Raw genomic sequence first — 25,931 nt, 5'->3', positions numbered from 1 at the left:
GAAAGTATTTTGCTGATGTGATTAAATGCCATAACCAGCTGATTTTAAGGAATGGAGATTATCCTAGATAATCTGGGTGGGCTTGATTCAATCAGTTAAAAGGCCTTGGGGCAGAGCTGGAGCTTCCTGAAGAAAGTCCACCTGTAGACAGGGCTTCACTCCATGTGTCGGAGTTCCAGCCTGCCCTGAAGATTTCTCACCTGCCTAGCCAGCCCCACAATCACGCTGACCAATTCCCTGCAATAAATCTCTTAGTATATTATCTCCTAGTGGTTCTGTTTCTGTGGTTGAACCCTGGCTGATACGCCCCGTATATGACATCTGAGACTAGAGTCAGAAGGGGGGGTGGGGCCGAGGGCAGGTGGAAGCTGTTTGGGTCTCAGATTCAGCCTGGCTTCCTAGAGAATGAAAGTGTGATTAGAGAAAGAGGAAGAGAACATGAAATTAAAGAAGAGAGAACTGGGCAGGGGCTGGATTTTAAAAGGAATGGGAAGTAAAATAACTGAATTTGGTTTTTCAAGGATGATTTTAGCTACAGGAGAGTGGCTTGGATGGGGGTGTGATTTCAGAGGTCACGGGTGGAAGGGGCAGGCTACAGGGGGAGGTTAGATTAGAGAGGTGGCAGAGTAAATGATGCAAAGTGTAAGAATGAGATGTAGGAACAGCAGAACTTGCCGGTGAGTTATGTACGGAGAGGTGACGACTGCCAAGAATGACTGTTGAGTTTCTTGCTTGAGCAACTGGGTGAATGGCGGACTCCTTTACTAGACAGAGATCAAATGACCAACTTGGATCCTCTGGAGAGAGGGCAAGGGCGTAAATCAAAAGCTCTGTTCTGGACATTTTAGGTTTCATAAGACCCAAGTGGACACGTGAAGTAGGCAATCGAATAATCAGCCCAGCAAGGAGGACAGCATTAGAGATATTAACCTGAGACCGACAGCAGGTAGAGGGTACTTAATTTACGGGAATAACGAGCTCACACTGAAAGGGAAAAGGGCCCAGGGTTTAGCAGTAGGATGCTTAAGGAAGGGAGACTGAGAATGAACAGTGGGTATAATGAGGTCTCAATGACGTGCGTTGGATCAAACTAAACGGCTGTTTAAAATCCGAGTCCATCGATCCCCGGATTGCGCTAAAACCAGATGGTGGCCACGCACCGACCCCCGGCACAAATCCGCTTACCCCAGCGAAGTGGAACCTTAAACCAGAGCCGGCCCCGCCCCCGGCCCCACTCCGCCCCGCCCCGCCCCGCCCCCGCGAGCAGCGCCAGGCTCCGCCCCTTCCCGATCCTGCCAGGCTCTGCAATCGTTCGTAGAGATCGTCGCTTTGCCCAGGCGGTTGTGTAGATCCAACTGGAAGTCAGGCCCAAACCATGGCGGAAAAGACTCAAAAAAGGTGGGTCGCTGTCTGAGAAAAGCCTGTTCTGTCCTCTCCGCAGGGGTGGAACCTGTTCCTGGTCGCCTGTAGTGGGGACTTAGATGGTGTCTTATCCCGGGCGCCCGGCTTAGACGGTTCCTAAAGCCCAGACCTGGGCGTCCGCGGAGGGAGGGGACGACGGAGTAGCGGTAGAGCGGCCCGGGAAGGTATACGGAATGGGGCAGGGAAGCTTCTGGTTCTCGGTCCCTCCGCGACCTCTCCGGCTCTCCTCCGCCACGCGCCTGCGCGGAAGCGGTCTCGGGCGGGGCTGCGAGGGGAGGAGGGTGTTGTCCCCCGCCCCGGACACGGAGGAACCGTCCCCTTCCCTTTCGCTGCCTTCGGGGTGGCTATAGCTGACCTGTGTCCCCGACACACACGGGAGTGCCGGCCGCTCCCCAATCCCTTCCTGCCTGTCGTGGGCGCTGTGTGTTTGTGTAGACGGGCTCCGGGGGGGGCGCGCCTGGACCAGAACTAGCTGCTTTGTAGACGCGTGGGGACAGGCCCTAGGGCTGCTTCTCCAGTGGTCTTACTGGCTGGGCACTCTGGGTGGAAAGGAGCGGCTGGGATGGGGACACGCTTAAGTTAAACCGTTTCCCACAGCAGCAGTGTTGAGCACTCTCTGGTGACTCTCTCTGAAAAAGAAAACCGACAAACCTTGTTTTGGGTGCCATAAATTAACATTTAGGTTTTTCTTCTCTTTAGGCAGGTAATTGTAATCTTTTTCATAAGATAATGAGGAAAGATCTGCTAGGAATATTATGCACAGTGTATAGTAGTGTGCAGTGGAGATGAAGGTGGTGTTGATTGTTGTTTTAATAGGTAGGTCTTTGGCTAAGCCTTCTCCCAGCTGCCTGTTTCCCCGTCCGCCCCATCACTCCCAGGTACAGTGAGGTCTACGTGGAGATGTTCGGACCACGTTTTAATTGATCTAGCGGTGCGTTTAATTATTCCTGCCTCACAAAGTGTGCTGATTGTAACACACACTGCCTAGAACCTCTTCCTTCTGCATAAAACTGAAGACAGGGCATTTTTGAGTCTCACCTGTTCTCGCTTGCCCAGGATAAGTTAAACGTTAGATAATACTTTTTTCATTAAAAAATCATAGCGAGAGGGAGGTGAGGGAATAGAAAACTGGGATGGGAAATCATGTCTAAAATGAGATGTTTTATAGAGGTTAATTTATTTGTCCAGGGCTTAATAAAATTGCTTTTTTAAACACACAAACCAACTTGAAAAAACATTTACAAATGTTGATACATTCAAGGGCAGCATCATTCAGCTGTCACAGAAAGAATATCCAAAATGACAGGATGTTTCCAGGAAACTTTCAGCTAACAGAAAAGAGATGACTGGTGTTAGGATAATGATGTCCCGGAAATGAACTTTGCTTCAAGACATTTGAAGTCACTGAGCTTCAGTTTCCTCATCTAGAAAATGAGAGGTTTGGACCATTTTCTGTTTTCTACTTCATGTCACTGAAGTTTTTTCTTTCTTCTATTCAGTAGAAAGGTTTTATATTTTCTGTGATTTCAGCAGACAAGTGACACGTAGTAACCCAGATGGATCAGTTTAAAATTTTATTAACTTGTTCCTTGTAGAAAGTCAGTGCCTGTTAAAATGATGGGAGCAGACATAGCTGTGTCTAGTCTCAACAACATTTCTTGAAGATAGACCCAGGGATTATGAGTTTTTGGTTTGATATTCTTTTTACTTAGAGCTTTAAAAATACTTTGTGGTAGGAAGGTTTGTTCACAGAAATTTATAGAAGAAAAATTCTTACACGTCTTTTTTTAGTTTTTCACATCAGTAAGGAAGTGGTGATTTTTAAAAATATTTAGTTTTGGTGTCACTTTTCATTTATATTAGGGAATATTTGGGAGGATTCTGGAATATGAATGATGGAGAAACATATTAAAGAGTTTGTACCCTTCTGACTCTTCAGAGCTGTATTTCTGGTCTAGAACTCTCTCATGGCTCCAGATCTGGATATACTGGGTCTTTCTCCATGGATACCTCAAGCTGAGTTCATCTAAAATTTAACCAAGTAACTTCATTTTTCATTTTCTTTCTTTTCTATGTACTGATGTTTTTCATATCTTCCCACAGATATGTCAAATGCCTCGTAAAATTTTTTTCCAAATGCTCATCACATAATCTTTCTGGTTTTTTCTTTTTTCCTAGAAATCTTCCCTTCGAAGTCCTCTGTCAACTTTGCTCTCTAAGACTGATGCACAGCTGTTATCCTGATGTTTCCCTCTGTCCTTGCACACTGGAGCCTCTGTTTCTACAATCTGTCTTGTCTGTTGGTTTACTTTTATTTAGCTAAGTACATCCTTCATTAGCTTCCTAATAAAGAGTGCACAGGAGATATTTTTTTTTAGTCCTTGCAAGTCTAAGAATGTCTTTATTTTCCTTCCGTAGTTGTTTGCTAGTTTGGCTGGATAAACAGCTCTAGGTTAAAAGTAGTTTTCACTCAGACTTCTGTAGGGATTGTTTGCTGGTGTTGTAGTATCCAGTATTGCTCTTAAGAAATCTGATGCCATTCTGATTATTTCTTCCCCTCCGTGTGTGACTGTTCCACCCCCCATCCCTGGAAACTTTTGAGGATCTTCTCTATAGTGTTCAAAAATGTTATGATAATGGTACTTGCCATGGGTGTTATGCATTCAGTGAGTCCTTCCGGAGTGGAAATTGATAGCCTTTGTCCCGGGGAATTTTCTTATGTTATTCTTTAATAGTTTATTCTCCACCAATATCTCTATTTTCTCCTTTCAAGATTACTTTTATTGGGATTACTTTTATACTTCATGTATTGGTCCTCTAACCGTCTTGCCTTTTCTCTTTTTTCTTTACATTTTGTTCTGCTTTCTGGGAGAGCTCTTTTTTTAACCTCCATCCTTCTAGTGAATTTTAAATATTAGTCATGTTTTTTATTTCTAGCACCTCTTTCTTAGACTCTGTTCCTTTTTCATAGGCTTCTGTCTTGATTTATGCAGTAGTGTCTCATTTCTCTCAGTTATAAGGGTTGTGTGTCTTTAATGTTTTCTTCTACTATCTGAATTAACTGTGTTTCCTCAAACTGTTTTTTTTCCTGTTGGTTTTGGTTTTTTCCTTCTTAGTTGGAGGCTTTCTGGATGTATCTGATAATGGCCTTCTGTCCATTCTGTGCATTGTTAAGCATGAGAACAGCACAGCTGGGAGCTCCAGGTATATGCATTAGGCTTGTCCTCTGATGTGTTTCAGGGTAGAGCAAGTCAGGCAGGAAGCTGAGTTTTTCACTGAAGAACTCAGGATGTCTGGTAGTTTCTGTAGAAAAGAATCATCTTCTTATCTCCTTGCTGCCTGAAATTCTGTGTGAGACCAGGAAGGCACATGGGGAAGGGGTGCTGGTGGTCTCACTGTTGCTCTCCCCGTCATTGTCACCTGGCTTTGGCTTGATATCTTTTTTTTTTTTTTTTTTGTGGTATGTGGGCCTCTCACGTTGCAGAGCACAGGCTCCGGACGCGCAGGCTCAGCGGCCATGGCTCACGGGCCCAGCTGCTCCGTGGCATGTGGGATCTTCCCGGACCGGGGCATGAACCCATGTCCCCTGCATTGGCAGGCGAACTTTCAACCACTGCGCCACCAGGGAAGCCCTTGGCTTGATATCTTAAGCGCAGCGCCTCATGGAGGGTCCAGTCATCATCCGGCTGTGCCCCTGAGGATGGGGACCGGGGGCAGACATCTGACTGTTTGGTTGCCTCGCGTTGTCTCCCCTTCCCTAGTGCCTGGTGCCTCCAAGCTGAGCCCCTCAGTGACTCTCTTCCTGCTGCTTACAGGCTTCTGAAGGTCTCGACACCTTTCATCTGCTGTTACCTCCTCTCCCTTGCTCTTTGGGAATAGTACTTCTTTTATTCCTTTACTGTTGTTTTAGTGGTATTTTGAAAGGAGAGATAAGTTGTCCATGTAGACCAGGGGTGGGCTAACTTCTGTAAAAAGCTAGTGTTACCTTGTTTTTATTGTTAAGGAGTACATAGTGTTCCAGTAAGCTGGTGGCAATATTTTATTTCATTACCTCTCCCTTTTTATGGCTATCAAGGTTATTAACAATGTTTCACTGTTCTGAATAATATTATAATGACCAATTTGTGCATATATTTTCCTCCTATTGAATTCTTGATGATAGAACTCCAGAAATAGATTTCCTAGATCACACATTATGAATATTTTTATGATTCCTGATGCATATTGGTACAGTAATTTCAAAGAGGTGTCCTGATAGTGCCACCAGAAATGTCCTAGTGTCTCAGTTAAATTACAGCTGCATCATATTGGATAGCTGTCATTAAAGGAAAAACAAAACACCTCATCACCCTGAACAAACTAATATGAGATAAGAAATGGACCAGAATATAACCATATTGAATATTCCAAGTATTCACATTTATCTCATAACACAGCCTTTCATTTCTTCCCTCCATTGACTTGTGTCATGTTTCTGCTAGTACGATATCAAGCATCCTGGGTGTAATATGACACAGAACAGTTATGAACAGTGGTCTAGAAATATTCTAACCCATGCCATTGTGAATATGGTATAATCAGGTTATATTTGTGATAGCAGTTTGCTTATTTGGAGACTGAAAGTAATGAGAAGTAATGCTAATGAAAAATAATAATTTTTTCCTTGGTTAAAGAGGATTGTTGCTGAAGCAGTGGGGGAAATGATTTGAAGAACAGAAAAACTGGTCTTAAAGGGAAACTAAGGAGTCTAAAGTTCATTAAATGATACTTACAAGTTACATGAAAGTATTTTTAGATAAAATAAAGGGGGAGACACTTTTAGGGATTCTGATTTGAGGGGGACTTTTTCAGGAAAGTGGATAAAGTTTCACCCTGATTATGGAAACATATCCAGGACTTCTTTAGTACCTGGCCTTAAGAAAATTTGATCAGTTATTGATTGATTGATTGGATAGGTAATGCATTTGTGTGATTCAAAATGCAAACAATTTAAAAAATGATATATAATGAAAAAAATCTTCCATCTACCCTTGTGTCCCTGCTATCTAGCTCCTCTCTCTGAAGGCAGTGAGTATTGATTGTTTCTTACCTGTTCTTCCAGAGATAGTTTGGAAATATTCAAGAAAATACAAATATTAAGCGGTTACACACTAGTACTACTGTACACGTTGCACCAGTTGTAAATGATACTCAAAAGTCATTTCAGAAAAGCTGAATGTGCTAAACACTTAAGTATTTTATTAGAATGGTAAGGTTTTCTTGTTTAAGTTCATGTTACATATAATGAAAATTTTCAGTCATCAAGGAGGACAAATTTTAAAAACATATGACTCTGTTTCACAGTAAAACATTTGAAAAAATAAAACTTTGCAATAATATTTTTTAAAATCAAAGAAGTATCCAAAAAAGACATGAAAAACAAATAGAAAGTACCATTAAATTTGTTTATAGTATCTACTGTATGTTAAAAATAAGCAAGTAGGTTCTTCCCTGGTGGTGCAGTGGGTAAGAACCCGCCTGCCAATGCAGGGGACACAGGTTCGAGCCCTGGTCCGGGAAGATCCCACATGCCACAGAGCAACTAAGCCCACAAGCCACAACTACTGAGCCCGAGTGCCACAACTACTGAAGCCCGCGCACCTAGAGAGAGCCCGTGCTCCGCAACAAGAGAATCCACTGCTATGAGAAGCCCACACACCGCAGGGAAGAGTAGCCCCTGCTCACAGCAACTAGAGAAAGCCCGCGCTTAGCAACGAAGACCCAACGCAGCTAAAGATAGATAAATTAATTAATTAAAGATAAATCAATAAATAAGCAAGTATTTTCATACATGAATATAGAATGATATTGATATGAGTGAATCATTGCACTCTAGATTTCTAGTCCTTGCTGGTGGTGATACAAATATTTATTTAAATATAAATATGATATTTACTGAAATGAGAAAACAACTTTTTGGAAAATTTATAAATCAAGGCTGTAACATGCAAGTCAAGAAAACTTCAACTGTTATATACCAGGTTTTAGTAATTTACTTGAAATGCGAAGTTCATGTCTTAGAAGAAACTTTGATAGGTTTTGTTTATCTTGTAGAGCTAGAACATGGCAAGGATGTCTGGTTTCATCACTCTTCTACTTAATATCATACTGGAAGTCTTAGCCAGGACAATAAGGGAAGGAAAATAAATAATATGAATACAAATTGGAAAAGAAGAAATAAAACTGTCCCTATCCACAGATAACAAAATTGTTTACATGAAACTGGTTTGCATGGAAAATCCCAGAGAATGTATAAAAAACTACTTGAACTAAGTGGGTTTAGCGAGGTTGCAAGATACAAGGTCAATATACAAAATTATTATATTCCTATAAACTTGCAATGAACAACTAGAAATCAAAATTTTGAAAAATCCACACAGATATAAAATAGAAATACCTAAAATGGTATTGTTATTTCATAGAAACTGAGAGCAGATTTAACACCATGAATAATATCATTACTACTAAGAAAAATTATTAATGACTACGAGTTACTTAATGATTATCAGTTTAATGGGGAAGTCATTTGGTACAGTTCTTCGTGTCAGCTCATGGCTCAGCTAGGGCAGCATTTAGCTAGATTCAGCTGTGTCCAACAAAAGATCACAGCAGAATATCAAAAACATTAATAAATTATTTGGAAATTATTAATTTTTTGAATAATTTGCACTACAATTTATATCACTTGATCAGCAGCTTTATCATATACATAGAGAATAAATAGGAATATTTATAAATTTTAAATTTCTACATTGATTTCTATATTAATATTACATTGCTGCATTGTTAACTATTTTGAATGAACATTCTTCTTCCTCTTCCTAACCAAAATACTGGCATGTTACTGTCCATCTTCTGGCTTTGATTTTGTTGACTTAACAATGTAGCTTGGAGATCATTCCAACTCTTTACATACAGGATTATTCATTCTTTATTATGCTGTATATTAGTTCATAGTATACCATAGTTTATTAACAGTTCCCTACTAATGAACATCTAGGTTGTTTTGAGCTTTTTGCTATTTAGAAACAATGTTGGTGTTAAAAGAGTCCAAAGCCTCTTTTCCTCTCAAGCATTTTAAGAACGCATGATAAATAATTTTAGCTCAGTGGATGGTGTGCCACTTGAGAAGTTTATAATATATTAAATCTTACAGTTTACTTTTCATTTCCCCCTCAATTTGTTTTAACCTTTTTCTCATTGCAGTGTCAAGATAGCTTCTATAACAGTATTTTTAAACTTTACACATGATGAATGTTACCTTTTTTTCCTACAGTGTGAAGATTGCACCTGGAGCAGTTGTGTGTGTAGAGAGTGAAATCAAGGGTGATGTAACTATAGGTAAGAAAATAACCTATTAGTGTTGTTTCTCAAGAATTGTTGTGATTTATTTCAGTGCTTTACAGTTCATTAGGTTTTATTGTCTATGTTTGACTGATGTCCTAATGTTATTGAGAAACAGTGTATTTCTCTAAGTGTTTAATATTTCTAAAAGGATTTAGTGTGATGGAGTCTATATTTAAACTCATGTCTGATAAACTAACAAGGCGATATAATAAAGTCATTTATTTATCTGAGAGACAGCTATGTGTACCTACTGTGTGCCAGGCACTGTGCTAGCACTAGGGACCCAGCAGTGAACACAGCAGACAAAGGTACTGCCTTCACAGAGCTTACATTCTATTAAGAGTATAAACCACGGAGTCTGACAGACTTGGGGTAGCATCCGCGCTCCTAACCTGCTGAGTTACCTCTGGCGTGTCACTTAACCTGTCTCTTTTTCCCCATCTGTGTAATTGTGTGTATCAGAATTAGGTTCAACTGCTTGTAGTGGTGGCTTACACACTCAAAGGTTTACTCCCTTATGTAAAAAGCCCAGGGGTGGGCAATTCAGGGCCTGTCAGTTGATTGTCTGGGAACTCCAGCCTTGCAGGCCAGGATGTGATGGCTAAAGCACAAAGAGTGATCTTGGATAAGAAAGGGGAGGAGCGGAGACAAAGGGTGTACCTCCCAGCGCATCAGCTCCCCTTAAATAGTCTTCCTGAAAGTTCCACACAGCCTTTTGCCTTGGTCTCGGTCTCATGGACACACTTAGCTACAGAGAAGGCTGGGAGATGTCGTCTGAACTGGACACCTTGCTGCCCCCTTATTGGGTTCTGTTACAAGGCAAAAGGAAAGAATGGATATTCGGTGCTAGTTAGCAGCTTTTGTCACAGGCAAAATAGGAGTGCCTCCCTCAGAGGTTTTTCTTTTTTTTACCTCATAGGTTTTTGAAGGATTAAAAATAAAAGAATATTTGTGAAAGTCATTGCCCAGTACCTAACAGACAGTAAGCACTCAATAAACGTTGGCTAATCACACTGTAAAGTCAGTGTAGCCTTGTTAGAGGTGAAGTCCAACATTTAAATCAAATGAACAATTTAACATGAGGCAGCTTGCTTATATGAACATGATTAAATTCCCCCAGATGCACATTGTAGCACATTCTAGTTCTTTTACATGTGTTTTCACTGGACATGGTGCCCTGGTAGCTTTGTTAACGTGAGCCCATCCTGACTAGCCACTGTGTGTTGCTGGAGTACAGCTTTCAGGGAATAAGTACACTTTCAGAGAGAAGATATGCCTTGTTCCCTTATACTAACAGTATCTGTAAAAGAAAAAAATTTTTTTTAATTTTAGTAAGTCTAAGCCTCCAGCCACTTCAGGCATCATGCCTTATAAAACCAGTTAAGATTGTGCCTGTATTGGGGACTTCCCTGGTGGCCCAGTGGTTAAGACTCTGCGCTCCCAATGCAGGGGGCCTGGGTTCGATCCCTGGTCAGGGAATTAGATCCCACATGCATGCCACAACTAAGAGTTCGCATGCCACAACTAAGGAGCCGGCAAGCCGCAACTAAGGAGCCTGCCTGCCACAACTAAGACCCGGCGTAACCAAATAAATAAATAAAATAAATACAGCATTAAACTACTAAAAAGATCATGCCAGTATTATGGAACATCATTAGGAATTTGCCAGGTTGGATTTATTTAATTATAATATTTTTAATTGACAGAATTTCAAAGTTTAGATGGTGGCTCTTTCTTTCCAGTGCTGTATTAACTCTTTGTTAACTCTTAAACCACTTGCAAACTTTTTATGAGGAGAAATTATGATGGTCACATGTTTATCAAAATGTTCCTCTGCATTTTGCCTTTTTTTTTTTGGCCTCACGTGGGCTCTTAGTTCCCCTACCAGGGATTGAACCCGAGCCCCCTGCATTGGGAGCACGGAGTCTTAACCACTGGACCGCCAGGGAAGTCCCTCCTCTGCATTTTTATTCTAGTATTTTTATGGTTTTCTTCATGATTCGAGGAACAACATCTAATCGTAGCCCACAAGGTATTCTGTACTTAGAAGGAAAATAAGACTAAAATAATTACTTTCCCTCTCATTTCTACTTCTTCCTCACTTTAAACAATAAGTGTTCAGTATCTACTGTATAGTAGATATATAGATGGTATGAATGTCTCTACAGGCATAAATGTACACACAGGTATACATATATGTTTGTGTGTGTGTGTTTCAGATTTGAAATAACAGGTCCTGTCCTTGCAAAGCATCCCTAGAATAGCAGTAAAGGCTTTATCCTGTGAAAAGGAGAGCTGGACCACTACATAGGACTGGGGCCTGGGGATTTCAGGAATCAGCACTCGCTTTTCTGTTCTCCCTCTGTCTTTTGTTCCTTTGTGCTTCTCCCCTTTGTTTATCCCTTTTATCTTCCTGCCTTCTGTAAATGTTGAAATTATGTAAAGAAATACAGTATTTAAATCTACTTTCCATGTAAGCTGATTACCATCTGATCATGCACAATTTTGATGGTTAAAATATAAAATGATTGTTCAACACAGATTTTCAGTGACGGATTGTAGCATAAGAAATGGCAATTTTTTTAAAACTAGTGATTTGAAGTTTATCATAGAATGGATCTAAGTTAATATTTGTTGGGTTTATTTTTGACCCAGCTTTTTAGAACAAGAAAATTTGCTCATGTTACAGAAACATCTCAGTTTTTTAAATTAAGGAAAGGGGCTTCCCTGGCGGTCCAGTGGTTGGGAGTTTGCCTTCCAGGGCTGGGGACACGGGTTCGATCCCTGGTCAGGGAACTAGGATCCCACAGGCCTCGGGGCAATTAGGCCCACGCGCCGCAACTCTTGAGCCCATGCCCAAACTAGAGAGAAGCCCATGTGCTGCAGCTAAGACCTGATGCAGCCCCAAAATATAAATAAATAAATATTTTAAAAGAAAATCAAGGAAAAGATTCAGAAGTGATATAGTTACCCAGTGTTCTATGTTACACAATTCTTTTTTTCTTTTTTAACTTATTTATTTATTTAGGTCTTCGTTGCTGTGCATGGGCTTTCTTTAGTTGCAGCGGGGGGTGGGGGGTACTCTTCGCTGCGGTGTGCGGGCTTCTCATTGCAGTGGCTTCTCCTGTGGAGCACCGGCTTTAGGAGCGCAGGTTCAGTAGTTGTGGCTCACAGGCACTAGAGTGCAAGCTCAGTAGCTGTGGCACACGGGCTTAGCTGCTCCCCGGCATGTGGGGTCCTCCTGGACCAGGGCTCGAACCCGTGTCCCCTGCATTGGCAAGCGGATTCCCAACCACTGAGCCACCAGGGAAGCCCCACACAATTCTTACCTCATTTTCATTGTGCCTGTTTCTTATCTCTAATTTTATATATAAATATCGAAATTTTCCAGTATTGGTATTTAGTCATTTCTATCATGTTATATTTGGTATAAAATTATCTCTTATCTTTTCATACTATTAATTCATTTTTCTGATGTAATACATCAGATTAAAAAAGCTCCTGGGAGATACAAAGTTAAATCAAAGCTGAGAGTAGAGATAAGTTATCTGATTAAATCTCACTCTCCCTACCACGTTGTGTTTTTTTATTTTTAGTGTTGTGGGGTTTTTTGGGGGGTGGTGGTGGAATTTTCTTCTTAGGGAAACTTTTATTTTCTTATTTATTTTTAATAATTTTTATTGGAGTATAGTTGATTTACAGTGTTGTGTTAGTTTCTGCTGTATAGCAAAGTGAATCAGTTATACATATACATCTATCCACTCTTTTTTAGATTCTTTTCCCATATAGGTCATTACAGAGTACTGAGTAGAGCTCCCTGTGCTATACAGTATGTCCTTATTAGTTGTCTATTTTATATATGTAGTGGTATGTATATGTCAGTTCTGATCTCCCAGTTTATCCCTCGCCCTCCCTTTTCCCCCTGGTAACTGTAAGTTTGTTTTCTACATCTGTGATTCTATTTCTGTTTTGTAAGTAAGTTCATTTGTACCATTTTTTTAGATTCCACATATAAGCAATATATGATATTTGTTTTTGTCTGAATCTCTAGGTCCTTCCGTGTTGCTGCAAATGGCATTATCTCATTCTTTCTTATGGCTGAGTAATATTCCATTGTATATATATACCACATGTTCTTTATCCATTCCTCTGTCAATGGACTGTTTTTCAACTTACGGCTGTTTTTGTTTTTGCTTAATTTATCAGGATAACTAATGTAAGTCTTCTGTTACAGTATGAGATTTGAGCACTTAATAAGCTCTGTTTTCTGGCTTAAGTGGCAATAAATTTAAGTGTAGTTTAATTAATAGATTTTTCAGGATGTTTTACATAACTTTTCATTCCCTCATCAGTTTTACTCTTACCAAATTATTCCATTCTGAAATATTTGAGGAGGAAAGTAATTTTTTCCTTTGCTGTGTTTCAGTTAGTAGAACTTTAAACCTGATCTTCTGTTTTCCTAGAAAATCAGGTATTTGGTTTATCAAAGTTAACTAGTCCGAAAATTTGAAGTACTGTCCTTAACCAGAAACCCTGTGGCTGTGGCTCTGCAGGAACCTGACCCTTTCATTAGAGGCAGCTAGGAAACAGACCTTGGGAAAAATAACAGCACTCTCGTTAATTATAATTTGGCTAAATAAGGTTTCATAGTATGAAGCCTGTTTTTAATTAGTTTGCCTTGATTCATGGGCCATGCATTATTTCCTGAAAATTTTGTTTTGAAAGCTGAAAAACATTTCAGAAAGGTAGCTCTGAGCACAGTCCTGTAGTCCTGTTCCAGGGTGAAGGCAAACTCCTGGGGTTAGGACAGGGCTTGGTGGGACATCGTAATGTGAAGGCAGAACTGAGGACAGTGGCAAAGCTTTGTGATGGAAGCACTTTGTCCCACTTATTCTGCCGTTCTTTCCAATAGAGTTTTTAATACAGGCTTCCCTTTTATTGTGGAAATCTTTTTTTTTAATTGAGGTAACATTGGTTTATAACATTATGTAAGTTTAATATGTGCATTATATGGAAATCTTTTTCAATAAAGCAGAACAGTGGCTTTGACTTGAGAAATTCATCCGAATATAAAGCAGTTCTTAAAGGTACTTCAGCTTACAGGTCAAAGGAATTGTTTTCATTTTCAAAAGAGACCTTGTGGCTTTTGGAGCTATTTATTGACATATGAAAATGTCCACAAAGATTGCTTTCTGTGGCAAAGATAGACAGGAAAAATGCCCTTTACTAAATGAGGGGAATGGAAATTTGATGCAAGGAATGTCTTTCTGGCTGGGTTGCGTCAAGCCCGGCCAACCATTTAGAAAAATAATTCATCAGCCAGTGAGGCAGCTCCGACTCTAGACACACTTATCCAAACAAGGAGATAAGCCAAATAGGGTTTCAGCACATTTGGTAAGAAAATATACAAACTGCCCCGCCAGAAAGAGCGCCAAGAAAGTTCACAGCAGCCTTGTAAAAAAAAACTTACCATGGTGACAGATTTTTATTGTTAAAGCATTTTAACCTCAAGACCCTTCAGCTTGGTTTGAATTCAGACCCATTCTAGGTAAAAATGCCTCTTGCGTGCAGAGAAGTATGGAGCAGACTGTGCTCACATTCCAGTGTCTTGGACTAGTGCTCAGGTTGCCAGGCTGTCTGGTGCCGACCTCCAGCGCTGTGCAGAGACAAAGCCTCACTCACCTAAGTCAGAAAGTTCCTTTAAGGAGTTCACCAAACTTAAGTCTTAGCAGTCACATGTCCTGCAGCTCATATACACATACTAACCTCTCTAGTCTCTGCCCAAAAAAGACCTACAAGAGGTTAAGGGAAGCTATTCAGTTTATTGTCACCCATGACCTTGTTAACATCACAACTTGCAGTAGATAGTTTCACCTTTCAAGTCATTTCAGCCCGGAACTCCAAGACTTGTAGTTTGGCAGTGTGGCCACCAGGTGGAGGTGTTGTCCTAAACACAGGTCTCACAGCAGCTGCTCACAGGTCTCATAATATGCTTTATATCCCAGGGCAAGGCCATCAGATTTATAACCAGTTTTCCAGTTACTTACTAACAAACTTACTAATAATGATAAAAACAATAACAATAATAAACACCTGGCTAAAATAGCCCCGCATTATTTTTAAATATTGTGTAAGAAGATATGGGATTTGGGATTCTTTAATTTTTAAAAATTTGTGCTCATCTCTTTGGGTTTCTTTTGTATACTTAACATGTTATTATATTATTTTTGAAAGGGAAAGATGAAAATACCAATTGTTTTCAAAGCTGTACTTTAGAGGAACTTTTAAAGAATAACAGGTCCCAGTAGTACTTTTGTCGTATTAGCCCTTTCTCACGTAGCTTCTTGCAAGGCTGCTTGTTGTTAAAAGCTGCAGCCTGAGTACCAGCAGAATATCTAGTGCCTCTGGCTACTTATCTAGCTGTGGCAAAGGATCTACTTTCTGTCACAGCCATGATGATCTCTTCCTCCTGTCAGATTTTTAATGCTAGCAATGGAAAAGTATTAATTTTATTAATTATTAATCTTTTTCACTGTCTTACAGTATGGTGAAGAATTTTCCTGCCTGGTTAAAAAGAGGTTTTACCCCAGTACCTGAGTATCAGGGAAGTAAAGTACTCCCTTTTCTTCTGTTTCTCAGACCAGAAGGAGTTATTTTGTTTACTGTGATAAAGTTCTTAGCTCTTAGTGTCAGGTAGTGATGAACTTCCCATTCTGAAGAACTATGATCTCCTTTTCAAACATTATTTTATATAATCCACACTTCAGCCCAGTGAGGTAGGTTATCATACTCATCTTTTTATAGATGAGAAAACTGAGGCATTTGAGAGATTAAGCACATAGCCTTTAAGTGATAAAGGCCAGAGCCTGGACTTTCTAGACAAGGGGTGGGGTGCTAGCTGGGGCTTTAATTATAAATAACCTAAAATAGAAAGATCGAGTCCCTTTATCATGGAATATTTTGACATAAAATGTAAATCTGGTATTGTGCAAACTACAGATTTAAATTGGTTCACATGGCTGGAAGACCTGTAAGAAATTTCTCATTTCAGAGGAATCCAGTGTTTGTTTCAGCAATGTTTTAGCACCTCTCCCCAAAAGTATTAACTTCTAAATGCCCCTTATTAAGGGATTGGTTAAATAAATTATGATATATTCATATGATGTGAAATAATATTCAGCCATTAAAAAGAATAGCCAGGGCTTTCCTGGTGGCACAGTGGTTGAGAGTCCGCCTGCCGATGCAGGGGACATGGGTTCGTGCCCCGGTCCGGGAGGATCCCACATGCCACGGAGCAGTTGGGCCCGTGAGCCATGGCCACTGAGCCTGCGCGCCCGGAGCCTGTGCTCAACCATGGGAGAGGCCACGTCAGTGAGAGGCCCGCGTACCGGAAAAAAAAAAAAAAATAGCCAGCTAGATGTACTTATATGGAAAAATCACCATGACTTACTAGGTGAAAAAGCAAATTGCAGAATAAGTACTATTCCTTGTTTTTTTGAAAAAGTATGTACTTGTAATTTGTATTTTTTCTCCTTTATTTTTTAACTTTATAATGAAATATATTTTATATACAGTGATATTTACAGATTTTAAGTATATAGTAGTACTTAAGTCTGGAATAATATACTCCAAATTTTTAAGAATAGTTACCTCTAGGGAATGGGATTAGCAAGAGAGAGGATCTTTCACTTTTGGCTTTGATTGAGGTTTTTCTAATGAGTATGTATTCCTTTTATAAGTGTGTGTGTGTATGTGTGTTTAGCAAAGGAAAAAGGCACACGTGGTCACAGTCATGGTCGCCTTGAGAAGCTTCCCGGGGATCTCAGTGATCCCGTCTTCTATTCTGAAATCTCCTATTCTGAACAGGGGAATTCGCCAGGGAAATTGTACTTTAGCAACTGAGAATTTGGGGAGCCAGAGGTGACAGAAATAACAAAGCCACTCTCTGTGCATCCTTTGACTTGGGCCCCGCCTCTTTATCAATCCCGAGCTCTTCATTGTTAGGGAAAAAAATATGCTGCGCGAGATTCCTTCCAATTCTCTGGGCACCTGGAATGCCTCTTTATTTTAATACATTTTTGAGCAAGCATGTTAAATATTCCCAATTTTTAAGATAAACAAGCTCAAAAGGGCAAATATAGCACACATTCCTTTTTGTTTCCCTGTAACATACAGCCCTTCCTGTCACAAGCAGATAATGATTACTGAATAAATTAACAAGTTATGAATATACTTTATTAAAACAATAGCATACTGAATTTCCTGGACGGTGCCATCTATCTGACTCTCCTCCTACTCTCTGTCAGCACTTCTGCCCACCTTCTCTTACTTTCAGAGTCAGTTACTTCCTGTCCGCTTGTTTACAGATAAAAATGGCCTTGGTATGGGTGGGTGGGCGGGTGTTGGAGGGAGCGGCTGCCTCGATTCTGTTTTCTCATTAGCGGTTTCATTATCACCCAAATGCTAGGCCTATGGGGAGGGGATGTTACCGGATTTAGGCAGTGCAGTGCCTCCTCCACCGCCACCGCCAATGGGCTTGATGATAGCCCTTCCTGCCCCTAGACCTGAGGTTGGAGTCACTGCCTCAGGTCTCCCTTTATCAGAGTCGTAGGACTCCAGTAACCATGCTTGGCTCCTTCCTCTGCCTGCCGTTACCCCTTTCACCTGGTTAAAGTCACATCCTAGGCCAGTAGGGATGGTGACAGAGTAACAAAGCTAAGGTTAGTCTCCATATTTTCTAACTCTCATCTCGCCCATATTTCCTCTTAATCCCTTAATAAAAGGACTAATTTTGGGCTTCCCTGGTGGCGCAGTGGTTAAGAATCCACCTGCCAATGAAGGGGACACGGGTTCGAGCCCTGGTCTGGGAAGATTCCATATGCCGCGGAGCAACTAAGGCCGTGTGCCACAACTACTGAGCCTGAGCTCTAGAGCCCGTGAGCCACAACTACTGAGCCCGCGTGCCACAACTACTGAAGCTGTGTGCCTGGAGCCCGTGCTCCACAACAAGAGAAGCCACCGCAATGAGAAGCCCACGCACCGCAACAAAGAGTAGCCCCCGCTCACCGCAACTAGAGAAAGCCCACGCGCAGCAGCGAAGACCTAACACAGCCAAAAATAAATTAATTAATTAAAATAAATAAATTAATTAGCTAATTAAAAGGACTAATTCTGTAATGCACTAGCATAAGAAAGCACCAACATTGTAAGCAAAGAGAGCCTTACCTGTATGAGGGAAAGGAGGAAGGGAATTAATTTTTATTGCTGGCTACGTGTCAGAATACTATGTCTACAAACATTACTTCATCTAATTCTTAAAACAGCCCTGCAGGACTGGTATTACCACCGCCCCCATTTCACCGCTGAGATAACAGAGGCTTCAGAACAGAGGGTGAGCCACGGCTGTCCGGCTTCAAAGCGTGTGCTGTGTCCACTCACCTCGGCTTGAGATTTGGCACGAAAGGCAGTGATAACGTTTGTAATGTGCCTAGTGTGGTGCCTGGCACCTGCTTTAGGAAACGTTCCTCCCAATAGCCTCCTTGGAAGCGCAGCCTTCAAAAGTAATTTCTTTTCACTGTACTTTTAACAGGACCCAGGACGGTGATCCACCCTAAAGCACGAATCATTGCAGAAGCCGGGCCCATAGTGATCGGCGAAGGTAACCTAATAGAAGAACAGGCGCTCATCATAAATGCGTGAGTCAGACTCTTAACAGATGCTCTGAATCAGGTGCCACAGAGAGTGTTTCCATTCATTTCAGCCCCATCTCTAGGGACCTTTTACAACTGACATCTGGAAAGCCCACTATTTGAGAACTAGGGAAACACTAAGCATCTTTTTCTTTTTTTATGTTTGTTTGTTTATTTATTAATTTATTAATTAATTTATTTATTTTTAACATCTTTATTGGAGTATAATTGCTTTACAATGATGTGTTAGTTTCTGCTTTATAACAAAGGGAATCAGCTATACAAATACATATATCCCCATATCTCCTCCCTCTTGCATCTCCCTCCCTCCCACCCTCCCTATCCCACCCCTCTAGGTGGTCACAAAGTACCGAGCTGATCTCCCTGTGCTATGTGGCTGCTTCCCACTAGCTATCTATTTTACGTTTGGTAGTGTATATGTGTCCATGCCACTCTCTCACTTTGTCCCAGCTTACCCTTCCCCCTCCCCATATCCTCAAGTCCATTCTCTACGTCTGCGTCTTTATTCCTGTCCTGCCCCTAGGTTCTTCAGAACCTTTTTTGTTTGTTTTTTTTTTAGATTCCATATATATGTGTTAGCATACGGTATTTGTTTTTCTCTTTCTGACTTACTTCACTCTGTATGACAGACTGTCCATCCACCTCACTACAAATAACTCAATTTTATTTATTTTTATGGCTGAGTAATAGTCCATGATATATATGTGCCACATCTTCTTTTCCATTCATCTTAAGCATCTTTTTCAACACAAGTAATTAGTAAATGAGGAAACCAAAGACCAGAGGGGTAAAGAGACTTGTCTAAGGTGAGATAGTTCGTAGGTGGATGACTAGAATCTCCGAGTCTCGTTCTGATAATCTTCCCCTTACGTATGACAGCCTCTTCTGTTCCTTAAGCAAACATTTCCTGAGGACACCCCCAATGGCCCAGTGCTGTGCTCACTGCCTCAAATTGTCTTTGAGTTGGATGTCTCGGTTCTGGCTGCAATGTTACCCAGATGTGTGAACTTAAATCTGATATATATTTTCATATGCTTTGAGGGATAACACTCAGAATTATATTTGAAAAATTGGGGGTCCTAGAGGCAATTTTTAAACTTTATAAAATATTAGAACATGTACATAATCTTAGTGAACTAGACTATAATACCTATGAAATTTTTATAAGCATTTGTAAAGCTTTCTAGGTAAAATTTTGGCAGGAAATTCAAGCTTATACCTAATTTATAGCAACAGTGTATGGAATTTTTAATAAAGACCTTGGGAAAATACTTAACTGTGATAAAGAGATTGATTTCTCTTAATGCTTACTTAGGATTTAGGAGTTTCTTACTATATTAAGCAGTTTCTTTTTAAAATATATTTTGGCACCTTTAGTGTAAGTCAACTAACAGTTATATTCTGCAGTAACTCAGCTGTCACACATAAAGCACTGTTTTTAAATGGCTTTTTCCTCTTAGACCACAAACATCTTATGTTCTAAATGTTTCAGCTATCCACCTAACAGCGTAAAATGATTATTTTATGTGAATATCTGTTTACATTTCACAATCTTGCATGATTATTAAGAAAGGAAAATTTTCAAGTTAGGCATGATTTTGATTCCATTTCAACAAGCCGAAAGTCCTAGCCAGCATCTTTTCTACCTTGTCCTGGGAAAGGCACACTGGGCTTTGAGTTTAAAAAATAAACAAAGAAAGGCTGACCTTCTGTACACACCTTTGAGTTCTTTACATTTCAGTAGTTCTTTTTCAACTCAGAATAATGTCTTCTGTGGCATAGAGGATAAGTAATTCACTTGGATTAAGAAATTACTTACATCGTTACATATATTAAGCTTGGTGGAGGTAAAATTGAGAGAATGAACCCAAATTCTAAAACAGCAGAATTGCTTACTGCATTGTTGACTTGTTGATAATTTGTCTCTTCTTCTTAGTCACCCTGAGAATATCACCCCTGATACTGAAGATCCAGAGCCCAAACCTATGATCATTGGCACCAATAATGTGTTTGAAGTTGGCTGTTGTATCCTTTGCCATAATTTAAGATAAATCATTTCCAGCTGTCTTTTGGTACCTAAATCTCCTCTGTAGAAATTGTTGTAATTTATCTATCAAATACTTACATTATATGTATATAATTATTTTTTAACACATAATATAATTGTGTATAATATATGTTATATATTATGTAATTTATATTATGTGTATATATAAACATATATAAACTACGTTTTTAGGACTAGGCCTTCCAGCTCTTTGAAAAGACTTGTTTACAGTATATCAAAAAAAATTATCTCCTCTGTTCCATTGAATAACCCGAGTAAAAGAAGTATGCTGTTTTCAGGTGTGCATGCATGCACACACAAACTCACACTCACCTTTAGGAACCATCTTGCTCCTGTTGCTACATCTTGTTGGCAGGTACAGTGACTGAGTGGCAGGAGCCATGAAATAGAGTAACCTTGGCTTCAGTCCTGGTTTAAGAACCACACTCTGTCCATTTGATTCCTATATAGTTTTAGGTGGACAGTATGTTGTTGTCTGATACAAGGAAATGGTGGATGGGGATGAAAATATTTCATTCTTTGCATTTTTCCCCCCAAGTGTCACCAGTGCCTTTGCTGATTTCATACTCTAAAAAGATAGTAAAATCTTTTCAAGATGTCAGCGAAACCTTATTTTATAATAGAAACTACTTGAAGGAGAAAATCTAAAGGTTTAACAATAGCAAAATATTTAAATAAATTAAGCTGCAAGCATAAAATGGACCACTAGAAGCATTAAGCAGTCATTTACAATTATGTTTTTAAAGATTTTTGATGGTATGGGATAAGGCTTGCAAATGGAAGTGAACCGAATAAAGCGAGCTACAGACGTTTATACGGTTTGATTTTGTACAGTTTGATTTCCAGTTATAGAAAGGGAATTATACATATTTACATAAAGATATATCAAGCCATTAACAGTGCTACCCTTAAGTGATTGGGTGTTAGTTTTCATTTTCTTAAAACAATTGTGAAAATATGTTACTCATAAAATCGGGGTATAAGGTGCTCATTTCTTTAAAAATATAGAAGACATTTATTTATACTTGAGATATTTCTATACAAAGATTGAAACTTTACTTGCAGACTGCCCTGGGCAAGGAGTTCTGGTCAGGCCAGCCTGCGTGGCCCCTCCCATGCCTCTGTTTCTGCCCCAGTACAGGATAAGGACACAGTGAATTAGTAGGGAAGAAAGATGAACATATTCACAATGTCTACTTAACTCTGGCTTACAGATTCCCAAGCCATGAAAATAGGAGATAATAATGTTATTGAATCAAAAGGTAAGTTATGTTTGGAACTTTATTGTGAAACTGATTACCTCCTTTCTCTTTGTGGTGTTCCAGAAAACAACCTAAGTACAGACCACGGCAAAGTGGTGTGCTTGGAAGGAAGGCATGGTTGGAAGTGGGCTAACACAGCTGTGAGACGAATTCTTTGCCTTTAAGGAACCTAATCTAGTAATGTGTTTCATACATTAAATTGAAATTCTAGCTGTGTACATTTAAATCAGGATTGAGTTAAACCATAAACTTCAGGTGAAAGATTTGAAAAAGATTTCTCCTAAAAACTAGTGTCTGACTTCCCTGGTGGCTCAATGGTTAAGAATCCGCCTGCCAGCACAGGGGACACGGGTTCGAGCCCTGGTCTGGGAAGATCCCACATGCCGCTGAGCAGCTAAGCCCATGCGCCACAACTACTGGGCCTGTGCTCTAGAGCCTGTGAGCCACAACTACTGAGCCCACATGCCACAACTACTAAAGCATGCGTGCCTAGAGCCCATGCTCCACAACAAGAGAAGCCACCGCAATGAGAAGCCCATGCACCACAGCAAAGAGTAGCCCCTGCGCGCCACAACTAGAGAAAGCCGGCGCGCAGCAACAAAAACCGAACGCAGCCAAAAATAAATAAATAAATAAATGATTTTTAAAAACCAAAAGAAACTTCCTTCCTTCCTTTAAAAAAAAAAAAAAAAAACTAGAGTCAGTGGTAATTTAGTTGATTAACGTTATTGTAGAATTAAAGAAAAATATTAGTTTCTCTAGCAGTTTGCTTTCTTGAATTTCAGGACTGCTTTCCCCTAGCCCATCAGAAACAAATGTAAGCTACTTTATCATAGGCAGGGCTAGGCGGGGGGCCATGTAAGTCACCATCACTGCTGGGAAGCAGCTCCAAGAGCTTGTCCAGAAAGAACCGGAGTGATAAGACTTTTTTAGAATAGTGCCTTTCCTTTCGTGGTCTTGATTGGCATGAAAGAAAATGTTTTCTTTTTAAAAAAAAAAAAAAATTAGGATTTTTGTTAATCTGCTTAATGGTTTTTATTTAATTTGGATTACCAGTTACGATGATGATGATTCCCACTGTCATTTTCTATTTATTGTATACTTACTATGTGTCAAACCTGTGCTTGACACTTTACATTTACTATCTCGTTTATTCCTTACAGCAAACTATGAAGTGGGATGGTCTCCATTTTATAGATGAGCTTGCTCAGAGAATTTACAGTGACTTGCCCAAGATTGCACAGATAGCAGTGGAGCTCTGTTTTGTTTTGTTTGTTTTTTTGGGGGGGTGGTACACGGGCCTCTCACTGTTGTGGCCTCTCCCGTTGCGGAGCACAGGCTCCGGACGCGCAGGCTCGGCGGCCATGGCTCACGGGCCCAGCTGCTCCGCGGCATGTGGGATCCTCCCGGACCGGGGCACAAACCCGTGTCCCCTGCATCAGCAGGCGGACTCTCAACCACTGCGCCACCAGGGAAGCCCCAGAGCTGTGTTTTGAATGCACTTGATACTAGTCTGGTGCCTGCCTCTGTGCTGTACAAACTCTGGACTAAAGTGATTTCTTAATATTTTTTTAAGGGCACTTTGTATTTTTAGACTTGCATCATCTTAGGAAAAAAAATAGTATTCTAGTCATTGAATGTCTTACATGGTAGTTCTCTCTGTGTCTTTCCTGCAGCGTATGTAGGCAGAAACGTAATATTGACAAGTGGTTGCATCATCGGGGCCTGCTGCAACCTGAACACGTTTGAAGTCATCCCTGAGAACACAGTGATTTATGGCGCAGACTGCCTTCGTCGGGTGCAGACTGAGCGACCACAGGTACTAAAACGTCTCTTTTAAAAAGAGTCTTTTCTAGGGCTGCTAATTTTCCCAAAATACCACATAATTGTTTTAATGGGGCAGCAAGTCAGCTGTTTAAAAAGCAAATAATTAAAATAAAACATGAGAGAAACATTCCTAAAACTATAATTTCTTTGTAATTATTGAGTCCTTAATATCAGAAATATGTCCAAAGATGACAATGACACATTGATTATGGGAAAAGAAAATCCAGGGATGTTATTCCTAGTCTTATGTATTTTCACTGGAGGTACATCACCAAGCCTTACAAACTATATGGATTTGCTCCTAAAAATACCAACCTTTGAGGGTAAGGAATGAACCTACCAAATTTATACTGAATAGCCAACTTGGGTTCATCTATTAGTTTACTAACATAGATGCCTTGAAAATAAACACAGCTTGTGAATATGCAGGTATATTTAGATATTTTCCTGTCTTATGAGAAATTGTCCCCTCCTAATAACCAAGAATAATGGGAAGTACGTATTTGGAGTTTCACATTAGGTAGGAGATAAGTAAGATAGAGCATTTGGGACTTCCTTTGGACAGAAGACGTTCTGATTGAAGTTTGGAGCCTCACTGTTTGACACACTCAGTATATTACCCACCCTCCTTCCCTTTCCCCAAAGAAAGTATTTTTCAAGACATTTAGCACTTTTGGTTCTTAGCCATATTTTATCAGAAATTAAAATTCCAGTTCTTTCTGGGTTATTGTAATTCTGTAATGTTTGGCTTTTATTATTATTACTATTATTATAAGCAAGTATTACCTCTATAGACCAAAAAGGAAATAAGAACAAATCCAGTATTTTTTCACTATCTTTCTGCATAACAGCAAAACAATTGAAGAGGGAGAAATGAAGCTGGAGTTGGGTTAAGGGAGATTAGAATTAAGTGAGCAAGAATGTCTGAAGTTTAATACATAGTGGTATGTATGCAACACTGTTTTCCATTATCTTGCTGATCGTAAGGATCATGTAGAGGTCCTTATTACAGAGGATTCACCCAGACTTGTGGAAACAAAGTTCTTAGGGCAAGGGCCTAAAAGTCCATAATTTTCACAAGTACTCCAAGTGAGATATACAGTGAGGGAAGTTTGAGCAAAGCTGGTATATGAAGAGTGAAGATCAGGTGAGTATCACAGCTGTGTGCTCTGTAGGTCGCGTAGAAAGCAGTGTACTCAGGGTATTTTACTTGTGTTGTCTACTATAATTGGAACTTTTTCAATTCTTAGAGGCCAAGGTGAAATCTATGAAAGCAAGGTTGAAAACTGATTAACATATATTTTTATATGTAAAATTTTTTGGCTTTTTCTTATTACCAAACTTAATGTATGTTCATTATAAATTGAAAAAACAGAAGCAAAAATAAGTCAGTGAATGGGATCCACTGCAGGGGCACAGGTTCGATCCCTGGATCCTTGGTCAGGGAACTAAGATCCTGCATGCTGCACAGCAGGGCCAAAAAAAAAAAAGTCAGTGAAAATCACCTGTAATCCCATGACATAGTGATAATCATCTCTACCTGATACTCTTTGCTTTCTGCTGGTCAGTTCTTAATTCTCTTATCTTTTTAGCCCCAGACACTACAGCTGGATTTCCTGATGAAAATCTTGCCAAACTACCATCACCTAAAGAAGACTATGAAAGGAAGCTCAACTCCAGTTAAGAACTAAGAAAAATATATGACATCAAGATAACATTTGTCTTTGACCACTGTCTTTTGAAAGAGCCACAGTGTTTATACACTCTTAGTCTGCAGAATATGTGTTGACTTTATCTTGTAAAATTGAGTTAGAGAGGAAAGAAATGGGTTTTCATTGTAACTGTCCTCTATAATTTATATAAAATGTATTATTTTCTGATGTCCTTGTCCCATTTCTGATAATTTACAAATTTCTTGTTTTGTGTTGTTTTGTTATGTAAAATGTTGGCCATGAATTTTAGTTATATAAAAGACTACCCATGATAAGAAAGAACATATTGTTATGTATTTATATTCTAACATTTACTAAACTAAATAAAAATGTTGATGACAGGACTTTCAGTGAATATACTTTAATCAATTTTTCTACTTGCATCAACTCTCCCAAAATAGCTCTTTTAATTTTTATTGTGTACTAGCTATATATTAAAGCTAATGTGGATTTGTAGCTGTTTAAAATTTCAGGTGAAATTTCAGCAGCTATTGAATTAATTTAGACTTCATTTTGTTTCCAAGAAAAAGGGTGTTTTTTTTTT

At 39.7% G+C, this 25,931-nt stretch overlaps 1 protein-coding gene across 2 annotated transcripts; it reads left to right on the top strand.

Moving 5' to 3' along the window:
- The first annotated feature begins 1,290 nt into the window (after positions 1 to 1,290).
- Positions 1,291 to 25,731, top strand: DCTN6 (dynactin subunit 6). Of its 2 annotated transcripts, XM_081220954.1 has the most exons (7): positions 1,291 to 1,398; positions 8,738 to 8,802; positions 18,398 to 18,503; positions 20,455 to 20,543; positions 21,801 to 21,848; positions 23,525 to 23,667; positions 25,268 to 25,731. In XM_081220954.1, the coding sequence occupies exons 1-7, from the start codon at positions 1,376 to 1,378 to the stop codon at positions 25,364 to 25,366; spliced, it is 573 nt and encodes a 190-aa protein (XP_081077080.1). In that variant the 5' UTR covers positions 1,291 to 1,375; the 3' UTR covers positions 25,367 to 25,731. The 2 variants fall into 2 exon arrangements, with proteins under 2 accessions (XP_081077080.1, XP_081077081.1); XM_081220955.1 differs by lacking the exons at positions 1,291 to 1,398; positions 18,398 to 18,503.
- The last annotated feature ends 200 nt before the right edge of the window (positions 25,732 to 25,931 follow it).

This window comes from Mesoplodon bidens (genome assembly GCF_964165515.1).
Source record: "Mesoplodon bidens genome assembly, chromosome: 20".
In the NCBI taxonomy this organism is placed as follows: Eukaryota; Metazoa; Chordata; class Mammalia; order Artiodactyla; family Ziphiidae; genus Mesoplodon; species Mesoplodon bidens.
Note: the sequence above shows the minus strand (reverse complement) of the source record. Positions and strands in the feature narration are given on the sequence as shown.

Bases quoted from the DNA above. Each gene is read 5' to 3' on its own strand.
- DCTN6 (XM_081220954.1), top strand. From the start codon at position 1,376: ATGGCGGAAAAGACTCAAAAAAG. The intron at 20,544-21,800 runs GTATCCTTTGCC...TCTGGCTTACAG, and splicing joins TGTGTTTGAAGTTGGCTGTT to ATTCCCAAGCCATGAAAATA. The intron at 23,668-25,267 runs GTACTAAAACGT...TTATCTTTTTAG, and splicing joins TGCAGACTGAGCGACCACAG to CCCCAGACACTACAGCTGGA.